The sequence below is a fragment of the Echeneis naucrates genome, chromosome 5, assembly GCF_900963305.1.
Source record: "Echeneis naucrates chromosome 5, fEcheNa1.1, whole genome shotgun sequence".
Lineage (NCBI taxonomy): Eukaryota > Metazoa > Chordata > Actinopteri > Carangiformes > Echeneidae > Echeneis > Echeneis naucrates.
Genome location: NC_042515.1, coordinates 5,030,314 through 5,042,055, shown reverse-complemented (window position 1 = coordinate 5,042,055; position 11,742 = coordinate 5,030,314). Strand labels below are relative to the sequence as shown.

The following is an 11,742-nucleotide window of genomic DNA, read 5'->3' as shown; positions in this document are numbered from 1 at the left end:
GCTGTTCTGCAGTTCTGCCTTTGAGCATGCAGCTGGTCAGTATATTGCCCTCACATTAGGAATTCAGTAGTACTTATCTGCATGCTGCAGTTTTTCAACCCTGTCTGAGCTAAAATCAATCTCTCCTTGACACGCCAGGTCTCCATTATTAGGAAGTCATTTAACGTAAGTAATTTGCTTTGTGTAATGTGAGCTATGTATGCGTTTACTGTAATCTGCTGCGACCAGCTTTATTGTAAAACTGTACTGTGTTCATTCTGCTGTGTAAGGGAATGCCATAGGTACGCAACTTTGCTTTACTTTTGTTGGCTCACAGTCCCAGAAGAGCATGAGAAGATATATGCCACATTCACCTTCATCTCTGCTTTGCATTACATATATTTTATTACTACGCAGCCATTATAACATAGCGTTATAAAAGGGACTCTGTGGGCAACATTAGAGAAGTATTAACATCATTTTTTAAACATCTTTCACTTCTCTTATGGCCCAAGTCAATGTTGAGATTGTATGGAACTCATTAGAATAAGCTAAAGCTGCCCTCTCAGTGCCTTGCCATTTTGCTCCATTGGTGTTGTAGTCACCTGAACACAATCTGAAGTCAGCCATTCAAGTGACCTGGAATCAATACAGTCAAACTCAGTGGAGGCAAATAAATCAGCCTGGTTCATTTAACCCATGAGAGTGCTCCAGCACAGACACAGCAGTGCAGCACGTAATAAGAAAGACATGTTTGATGACAAATAATTTATTGTAAATTCTTGTTTCTCAGGCAGCTTTAGTGACTCCATACTTCATATCCATGAGGAATCCCTCCTCATGCATCTTTACTTGTAAATCCTGAGCACATCTGAACCCCATTTTTTTTTTTTTTTATGTTTGTCCCTTACTTTGAACAAAAAGTTATTCAACATTTTTGTCTGTTTTGGTCTGTATATCATTTTTTCATCCACTTAAAAAAAAAAAAAAAAAAAAAGTGTATATCCATGTGTGTCATCTCTTTGTGTAAACCAATCCAGTAATACTTTTGCATATCTGTCGTTTCTGCGGCTGCTTCAGTGTGTCCTTATGGCATCTGTCCTCATGCCTGTCAGAGTAACATATAAAAACCAGACTCTGTTTTATTCTTCAAACAACTTTTATAAAGATACTGGAATTTTACTACCAGCTTCTGGCACAGGAAATAGGTTTTTGCTGCTGTCCAAAAATGTCAAAAATATGGCGATGGCTAGCAGGATGCACAGTAAATTCACGTGTCATTTCATGCCAAATAACACTGTCAACTTGGACCTGCTGCAAGGGCAAGTAATCACATTAAAACTGCAGGAAACTCATAAAAGATGAATGTATTATGATTATTCATATGCATATTTATTTTATGTAAAGAAATTGTATTTATCGTTGGAAAATGAATGGCATTAATGGTACTGCCAGACTCTGTCGTGCCAAAAAAATTCACCACAGTGCAGAAACAGCTCAAGTTTAATCATTTGGAAGATTAATCGTGACATATTTTGAAGCCTTAAGGAACTCTGAGCCAACATCACATCAACTGATTATGGTTTTATGATGATTCATGCACAGGAAGGAAAGTTTTGAATTCTGGAGGAAGTTACATTTCACTCAGGTTTTTGCTTCTTTGGCTTTGTTATTGGAAAGGGACTGCTGTTCACTTCTACCTAAGTGAGAACAATGAAATCACATGATGTCTTCCATGTGGTGCATGTCTGCCTTACACAACAAGCTGAATAAATTGAATATCTGAGTAGATAAGAAGTACCTCCTGCTCAATGGCTCAAATTCACACGAAACTTTTCATGTAGCTGGAGGAAAAATGAAATGTGTCCGTATTCTTGCACAAGGAAGAATCAGAGGAGCCAATATTTATTGATTACCCCTTCAATTTTACATTTCAGTTCTTTGTCTTGGAATCACACACCCACATATTTAGTCTCTAAATTCCTTTGGAACATAAAATGACTAAATGCAAATTGAACATCTATTCAAACTATGTTAATTCAAACGGTAATGGCTTCTTATATTTTCAGACTTTTTTTTTTTTTTAATTAGACTGTAGTGTCTAACAAAATAAATAAAGTGCCATAACTTCGGCAAGTTCCTGTAGCTTGACACAATAGCCTGCAGTCTTGAGAAAGCTGGGGAAAACAGACTACAGCTTCATGCTCTACTGTTTATGGGATCAGGACCATAGATCAGGAGACTCAGTTCAAGCTCTAAAACTGATTCACTGTGAGGCTTGCGAAAATCTGAGAAAAAGTAATCATAAATGTATATATTTAAAAAAGCTATAAAGGTATAAGCTGTGGAATAAATCAATACTGAATGTTTTGTGTATAGTATGCTATTTTTATCCATTGGTATACATCCGTTAGGCACTACTACTACTACCACTACTACAAGTGATGTTGCTGATGAGTCTGAGCAGTAAACAGAAACAAAAATAAACAAACAAAAAGCTGTAGATCATATTAAAATAAACTAATACCAACCATCAATCAATCCATGAACTAATATAAATGTTGTTTGGAACAACACAGATATTTAAAAATAATACTAATGTATTGAAGCAGTATGAAATTAATAGAGAAACAAAAACACTTGCACACACTTCTTATTATTAGTATTGTGATCATCAATGCTCCCAGGAAAATAAATAAATAAGTATATGAACCGCTTGAAAGAGTTTGAGGTCTTAGTGACTGATGGAAATCAATCGAGCCAAAATAATAATAATAATAATAATGAGGAGGAAAACAGAAGAGAAAATGTTGAACTTACTTTGACTCTCCTCCTGAGTCCATCACCTGTTAGAGCCCCACGACCCAGAGAGAGGATGAAGAAGCCTCACTGTGAAGACAGATTTCAGCATTGTCAGACAGACAGAGAAACTGTCTCTGTTTCCTCTGGAAAAAGTCTCCCCATCTTTTCCTAAATGCCCAGCGCGGTCCCCAAACGCTTCATTATCGCTAGGTGAGGCAGAGACGGTCCCCCTGTCTGTGACTGACAGCGGGGTGAATCGAAGTGGCTCCGAGAGGGGATGCGGGGTCCCCCTTCGGATCGGCTGCATCGATTATTCCCTTATTTTAAAACCTCCCGTCTCCAAAATGACTAACAAATCAAGCCTCCCCGCCTCTTAGAAACGCGACGGGACGTTGCGTGGCGCTGAGACGCCCGGCACAGTCTCCTCTCTCCCGGCGCTCCCCCCCTCCGTCTGTGTTTTTCTTGGTTTCGCCCAAACTTGGTCCACATTTGAGTTGGTTCGTTCTCCGCTGTCTGGGATCGCTCTGCTGGAGGTGAAGGACCGGCCTGTCCCCTCGCTGCCTTCGCTGTCAATGGCTCTCGGGACGTATTTTATTTGAATGTCTGGGTTCCCTCCGAGTGAGCGATGATGGATATTCTGTGGATATTATGGACCGTACCGGCCGTAATAGCAGTTGAAGGTAAGCTAACGTTTGCCACATCCCTTTACCAACGGCTGCAGCCGCATCCTCCCGTTTAACCGGCTCCTGAGTTACACAGACAAAAAAAAAAACAAAACACACTTTTCAAATAAATAAATAAAATAATAATAATTAAAAAGAATAAACTTAACAACGGGAATACATCAAAAAATCTGATAAATAAATAAATAAATGAATGTGTTCGGAGTTAGCGCGGACGGTGGGACACAGACACGCTCCCTCAGCCCAGCAGGTACACGGAGCCCGCTAATGGCGTTAATTGCGGGTTAATTTGCGGGTTTTATTGTGTTTTGTGTGTGTGTGTTGTTGTTGTTTTTTTTTTTTTTATTTTATTTATTTTCTGTGTCACACCGCCGGTTAGGTGGAAATGTTAAATCTCAGCCAGATCGGTCGCATCCAGCGTGGAGGTGTGTCACAGTTGTCAAAACAGTTGATGTTGAAATAACGCGAACGCGGACGTGTTTTATTTGTTGGTTTGTTTTTGTTTTTGTGAGTCTGTATTTAATCCCGACAGTGGTTGAATGTTCACACACACACACACACGTGATAAATGTGGTGTAGTTGAACTTAAAATGGACTCTGATCGCTCGTTGTGCAGCCGTGAGGACGCAGATTGGATCAGCAGCAGGCAGCGGTGTTAAAGCTCCAGAGAAACAGGTTGGATGGTGGATATAATCTGGATGATGTGTGTTTACAGTAGGGCTGTTGTGTTTCTGAAGAGAAACTGCACAGTGATCTTACGATACTTGTTGCCACAGTTTCCTTATCTGCAAGATTTGGCACTTAGAGGGAATATATCAGTGTGATATGGTTGTGTAGTCTTTTCAGGATAATTTGGAGATTATAAAAGATAATTGCCGCTTGGCATCTTTAATGCAGAGGCCAGCCAGCCTGTGCTTCATAGTACTGATGTGTGATTATTTTTTTTTTATATTTTTTATTTTTTTGTGGAGCTGGATGTTTCCACATTGAAGAATGTGTCAGCCCAGTCTTACATTTATTCAGGCTATTTTGGGGACGCTGTCAGAAAACAAACATGTCTTCTTCCTCTGGTCAGTTTAACTAAACCTCATAATTACAGGTGGTCCAGTCCAGAAACGATGGGAAAACTCAACCAAATCTAACCACAGGTTGAAACAACAACAACAACAAGACACGCAAGAATAAAATACTTAGTTGCATGTTTGAAGTAAGACCATTTGTAGTCTACGTGTACAATAACACTTCAAATTTGTGTAGAAATGTTGAAAGACCTGTGAGGGCACATGCAGGACCGGCACAGACTTTGAAAAATGTCATGTGTATTTGTGCAGACTCCTGCCGACTGTTTCTGTTTATGGTTTCAACATGTCTAAGATGTAGAAAGAATGAGACGTGAAGAAAAATCTGTCTTTTAAGGGCTACAACACGTCACGCTGCATTACATTACTCATGGCAGCTCTAACATTTGTGCCATTCCTTCTTAATTTTCCAAATTATCAGTAAAACCACACCCGACAAATACAAAAAACCATTTATAACACAGATTTCATGATATTCCTTCATATCTTTTATTAACATACATTAGAATAATGCATATATTTAAAAAGGTCAACATTATATCCAGTGCCTTAGTTTTCCCATTAATAAAAATAACACATTATTCTTACGTAATATATAGTGTTCTTAAAAAAATATGTTATTGAAGAATCTTATATTACTCTGTATTTAGAAACTGTAAAAGAATATGTGATGTGAGTTAAAATATGTACGAGAGGATGTTGCCATACTATATACATACATACCTACATGTACATAGTATTCAATAACATTTTGGTTAATTGCGGATATCATGATAGCTGTTATAATGGTTGTTTATTTTTTGTTTTTTATCTTCATCCTTCTGTCCAAGTGTGAGGGACCCACAGGATGTGAAAAATGCCAAAAATAACAGCAGATTCACACTACAGAGAATTCCACTTTGCTTGTTTCTTTTTCAAACATGGCCACGGTCATGTAAAATATACTGTGAAGCGTATCTGTAAACTGAGAGCACACTGTACAGTGCCTCAAATACCACTTCACACTGCTCCTCAAAACGTTATTTCCGTGCACTGAAATACACTAGTTGCTTGGGAAAAAAATACCCCAAACAAACAAACAAACTAAAATAAAATGCTATGTTGATGTTAAATTGTTACGCAGCTAACAGGATACATGTTGGAGTACCTTTCGGGCCTGTGCTGCTTCAATTTTTGATTCGGGGAATCAGCTAGTCCCGTCGCCAACTCAACACAGCCCTCCTCCATTTTACCCTGTGAATCACCCTAGCTGACTGTCCAATGAAGTTGCAGGGATGGCTTACGTATGAGAAATGAAGAGTTGAAAAAGAGGTCACTGCAGCTCTAATCCTTAAAAAAAAAAAAATCCACCCACATCCCAGCATGCATCAGAAAGGAGCCCTTCAGCGGAACATTTTGACACGTTTAGTGCCGGGATGGTACATTTCTTCTATTGTTGCTTTTCTTTAATAGAGAGTGACATCTTTTTATACTTCAGTTCGTTATTGACGAATGTTATCACTAAATGTGCACTGAATAATAATATATCATTGAATCAAACTTTTGTGGTCAGACGCTGATAATATGTATTATGACTGAAAAAACAAAAATCTACGTAAATCGATTTGCAGTATAATGGGATCACAAACACTTTCCTGCGAATTCCTCAACCTGTTTTCTGGAGAATAAAAAAAATGAAAAGGCTACTTGCTATACAGATAATCAATGAATGAGGCAGGGGCCATAGTGGAGCAGATTAGAGGATTAAAACAGAGGTCAAATTTAAAGAAGTCTCGGATGTGCCTGAGTAACCATTTTGTGCATAGTGTCAATGCTACAAACCTGGTAAAATTCGAAATACTGTAAATTGGCTGAATGCTAATATCTGACTTTGGCCCGTGACCTTTTCCCCTCAGCACATTATCTCTTTCTTTTTAGATTATTCCACCGAGTCCATTCTCTCTACTCAGATTGCCATGTTAAACAAGTAAAAATGGCATCCATTCATTAGTGGCTTTTTATTCAGTGGCATTTCATTTACCCTGTGGAATGTGAAACAACTCTAAATTGTTGATTAGTGTTAATGTAAGCTGCCATTGATGCTACATCTTATTGGTTCGGTTAACAGGAACAGACAGGCTCTTTTTCTGAAATTAATGGAGGTACTACTGCCAAGGAAATTAGCTTAGCTATGTCAAACATGTCTATGAAAACACACTGTGGATTTATCCCTTCATTAGTTCGCCCATACATTGTCATCAGTGCTCAGATGACAGCCTTACTAACAATAGCGCTCATATAATTTTGTTGAGTGGAAATTCTCAGATTCATCTCTGTCTATAAAATTGCTGTGGCCTGTATTGTGAGAAGATAAAATTTACTAGATGGTTCATTTAGCCATTCAGAGTTATGCCCACAACCCACTTAAGTTGTGGTATTACAGTTTGTGCTGTGCAAACATAGCAAATGTTCTCTGGGATGATTGGTGTTGCTATGATGCACTAGCAGCCCTCCTCCAGACTTAGATGTAAGCTGTTGTTGGGGTCAGCAGGATGATAGATCGCTTCGATGCGTCGTGTTCTCTCTCTGGTTTCTTTGAAAGGAAACATAATGGGTCAGAAGCCACAGTAGAGGTTGGTGAAGTTGGGTAAAATGAGATCACAGTATGGAGTCTTAAAAAAAAAAAAAATGTCTCGCGGGTTTGATTGCATTTCAATATGCACTGCATTCCTTCAGCGCTCCATTGAACACCAGAGCCCGCTTATTTGAACGCTGGCAAACACTGACCCAATGGACGTTTTACATTTTTCGATATTTTATGAAATTTACAAACTTACATTATATTTATATGCATAAACATTTCTAGACAATTTTTTTTAAGGCGACCTGACAGTTCAATGCACCGTATGACTGTTAATCTTTATAAAATCCTGCCAAGTTCAGAAAAGATGCTTTCATATGCAAATCAGTTGGCTGTTTTCGACCGGAATTGTTTTGTAAGGCATAGACATGTGAGTGTAACATGGAAGCATTATGTTTTGTGGAAGAGTAACAAAAGATAGACAGAGGCGGGCTCAGAAATGGGATTAAATAAAGGTAAAATGAGCGACCGTATACAATCCAGTGTTTTCTCAGTCCACCCAATGAGCAGATGCAGGGAGCTGGCCTGCACGCCAACCGCCACAGTAGGCTTTCACAAAGAATCTGTCTCTATTCAAGCCCTAATCCATGCTGCTGAGGGCCCAGGCATTGTCACTTTGCATGCAAAATTTCAATTAGTGCTGGTACCAGTTGTTTCACTTTAAGGGAGGGGGGGGAGTGTCACATTTCAGAGTCATCTATGGCTACCTTTAGGGTGAGATCAAAGCGGGAGTATCACCGCTTTGCTTGTGAAAATTAAGGGCTCTTTGCACGGCATAAGGTTACTGACATTGGTACTGCTTAGCTTCCATGTTGCTGTTGTACAGTACTGACCTCAGATCTTGCTCACATTGCAAGTGTTTGGAATTTACTGTAACACATATACAGTTTATTATGTAAAAGTTAAACAGGAAGAAAAATACTGGAGGATGTTTCCTTTAAGGCGGATTTGTTAAAACCTTCACACGGGGGATTTTGGTGTTGTAGGTTTTTGTCCTGGCTGCTTCTCAAAGCAAAATAGTTGCACATGTTGCTCCTGGCTGCAGTTGGCTCAACTAATTTACCTAAAGACTGAGTCCAAGACATGATGGACCGCTTGACACTGTTTCCATACTTTCAGCTGTTTGACTGTGGTTCAATGTAGCAAGCCAGATCTTCATTCTCTCCTGCCTTCGACTGCTCCAATCCACACATACTTGCCCTTTAGACGTCATGCTAAAGTGGCATTTTTGTTTGTGGAACATTTTTTGATGAAGGAATTGAAGTTTATGAATTTCAATTGTGGTTAGGAAAGTTACAAAATCAATATGCAGGCCATGTTAGTAGTTTTAATGTGCTCTCCTCTTTATAACGCCATTATACTATACTAACACAGCAAGAGAATCAAATAATAATAATGGAGTAGTCAAACTGGGAATCTTCTGGGGATTCTTTTGAATTCTGTAGTTACTGACATCGGATGTGTGTGTGTGGATGTTGTTTACCGCAGATATAGTAAACTGAAATGGGATATTCTTATAATGTCCCATTGTTCACCTGAAAAATCTGCACATCCACTCAACACTTGATTTCTTTGGTTTTGTTGTTGCTGCCACACAACTCAAACAGATCTCTGGGCTCAGATCGCGTATCATTTTTGAGTCATGTTTTCTTGCATTCACAGCCTTGGCTGTACAGTAAGGAATCGAAGCGTCCACGGATCAGTTACTGGAGTTCTGAAGCTAACCACCACAATGGGTAGCACTACATCATACTTTTTAAAAACAAAATAGGACCTACTGAATTACAACTTCAGAAGCCAAGCCAATATTCAGCTCCCACAGACTGCACCTGGCAGCTTCATACTACAGAGGTGTATACAGTGTCTTCTACATGTCAGTCGTGTTCATAAGCCATATGTTTGCTGCATTTAGAGCGACTTTTCCCCTCTTGTTGTACATTCATCTCCTTCTAAAAAGAGAAGGTACATTTCTGCCTGTTTAAGGTGTAATCATATTCAATGGGTAGAGTCCTGCTGTTCAGATATGACAGTTACATGAGGCATTGAAAATATTTTCTAGCCAACAGGTGTTTCGTGTCGTGATATACAGCATGATGCAGGAAGAGCGTTGGTTCCTTTAAAAGTAAATATGACATGAATTAGACTCCCTACGTGTATTTTAACCTTCAAGAAGGTGGCACAAGGAAAAAAAAAAAAAGTTGAACAGGGAAAGAGAAGAAAAACAACCACAGCTCTGAGTTCAGCCGGTGCAATTCCTGATGTATGCTCTGTATCAGCCGACTCTAATTAGTTAGACGCTTGCATGGTTTTGATTTAAAGCTCACTTAGTCTTAATTGAACCCTGATTATTTTGCTGTGAAGGGTTGTGTATTTAAATGCCATGTGCTGTATTGTGTTTATCAGAGGCCGTGTTACAGAAGGTCATAGCTTTCAGATATATGTGCCGGCTAAAAGCTGCGGACACAGAGAAGTCTACAGTTTACAGAAGCCCATAGAAATTCATACTAACAGAAACTGTGGGAATATTTGTGAGATATAGTTCAGGTTTGAATGGTCACAGAAATTATGGCCCCACAAAAAAAAGTATGTCCTAAGCACATGGAAAATAGACATTAAAACTAAAAAAGCTGTACTTGCCAACTTTCATTCAATATTAGGCAAGGCATGTGGTGCTCATAACTCATACCTCACAGTATTTCATCTAAACTTCAGAATATTTCTGAAAGGTAAAAAAAATAAAATAAAAATCAACCCCACAATGAACTGACTTTCAAATAACTGCTAAAACTTCCACTCTGTAGAATGCATGTTTTGTTTTTTTAATCCCTGTGGCAAAAGTTCATATCAAGGAGTAAAATCTATTTCAAACCATGCTACTATATCTATAGAATTTTAATTTAATTAGGTGCTTACGTTACTGTAGGTACTGGATGCTATCAATGGGCAAAAGTTGGATGATAGAGATGCATTATTTTGTGAAGATGAGGTGAATTATGGGTCTCGAGATTTGTTTTTCTTGCAGTGCTTTAAGGATAGGTGTGTCTTTTGATCGAAGAGCTATAATTGTTTCAGTCTGTTGTTGTGGAAACAATGTGGTCAAAAAGTGAAAGAGTATGACTAAGGCTATTATAACAGTGTTGCAGCTGCAAAATATAGTGCTGCTAATCCCTACAGTTTAAGAAGGGACAAAGATTTAAGTCAGTATTGGAGAGAGGGTGGCTCTTTTCTTCCCCACGTTATTACAGAAAGTATTTGTTATGTATAGTATCAACTTAGCAGGCAGACGCTATGAATTAATTCAGGGAGTTAAACTTTGCTCCTAAATTAGATCTTGTACTTTAACCTGTGTGGAATAAAGTTTGATTCAATGTTGAAGCTGCATATGGTATTTTCTTGCCACTTGCAGAGACTAGGTGGGATGTATACATAGTGATGGAAGAAACCTGCTTTACCTCCACGTAACCTCTGATATTTCACACAGGAATCTAGATCAAGGATGTTCTTATATCCTGCTATCTTAATTAGCACATGTTAATTGGCAATACGCAGTCTCTTGGTAAGTCATATTTATTAGGAAGAGCCTGATTCATCCCAACCCGTTGGGAGTAAAAATCATTAGGGGACAGTGGAATGTATTTCCAGATATTATTCATAACAGGAAACGTGTGAGTACTCACGATCAAAATGACCCTGCAACATCTAGGCCTAATTTGCAGGATGAATTCTTCGCGCAGTCGGCTTAATTTCACAGAAGGTCCAGCCATTATGTGTACTCGGTGTGCTTTACGTCTTTGACAGTGTATATTATTTCGTCTTATCAGCGCGTCAAATCTGTTGATTGTAATTCTGAAAATGGCAGCCGAGTTTGCTCGGAAATCAAAGATAGACTGATCAACCTGACTCCGGTGCCTGTCACATCATTCATACGAGCGTTGAGTCATGCACATTAACAATATGGCGGTTATAATATTCAACCCAGCGAAGCCAGCCATGGAGCGAGGACGCAGAGAGAAAGAGAGAGAGAGAGAAAGAGACAGGAGGAGGAGGAGGGAGAGTGTACCCTGAGAGAGGTCAGACCCCATTTCAGAGAGCCCCATCCACACACACCCCAGGTACTGTGACACTGCCTTTATGAGTGCGCCGGGAGAACACAAACCCACCGGATTAGTGTCTGGCTCTCAATGTCCCCGGGAGCAGAGCCCATCGGCCGAAACAAAGCGGGGCTGATTGCGTTGTCATCTGCATCACAAAGGGAAGCCTTTTCTACCTGAACCATTGCCTTTGCGCCATGCTGCACATCACATCTATCAGCGACTCTGGACACACGTGACATCTGTCTTTTGTTTTGGTTTTTTTCCTTTTGGTCCATCTCTGTCTCCACTGCTCCTATTCCCTCTCCCTCTGGCCCACACCGTCTGTCCACCATGGCACATATCAACAGCAGGAAGCCCTCCCCCCCTGCAGTCTCAGCGGAAGCAACCTCCTTAGTCTGCGCCTGCAATGGCCGATTTCTGCTTTTGCCAGTAGTTATGTGCTCAGTGCGGTGTGCATCATAATCTCTCACTGCAAAAAACCACTA

At 39.6% G+C, this 11,742-nt stretch overlaps 1 protein-coding gene across 3 annotated transcripts in view; it reads left to right on the top strand.

Annotated features, from left to right (window-relative positions):
• The first annotated feature begins 3,299 nt into the window (after positions 1-3,299).
• ephb2b (eph receptor B2b) overlaps positions 3,300-11,742 on the top strand; it is a 112,954-nt gene continuing 104,511 nt past the window's right edge. For all 3 annotated transcript variants that reach the window (XM_029501270.1, XM_029501269.1, XM_029501271.1), the window contains exon 1: positions 3,300-3,461. In XM_029501270.1, the coding sequence (XP_029357130.1) occupies positions 3,407-3,461 (55 nt within the window). In that variant the 5' untranslated portion in view covers positions 3,300-3,406. The remainder of the gene's footprint in view (positions 3,462-11,742) is intronic.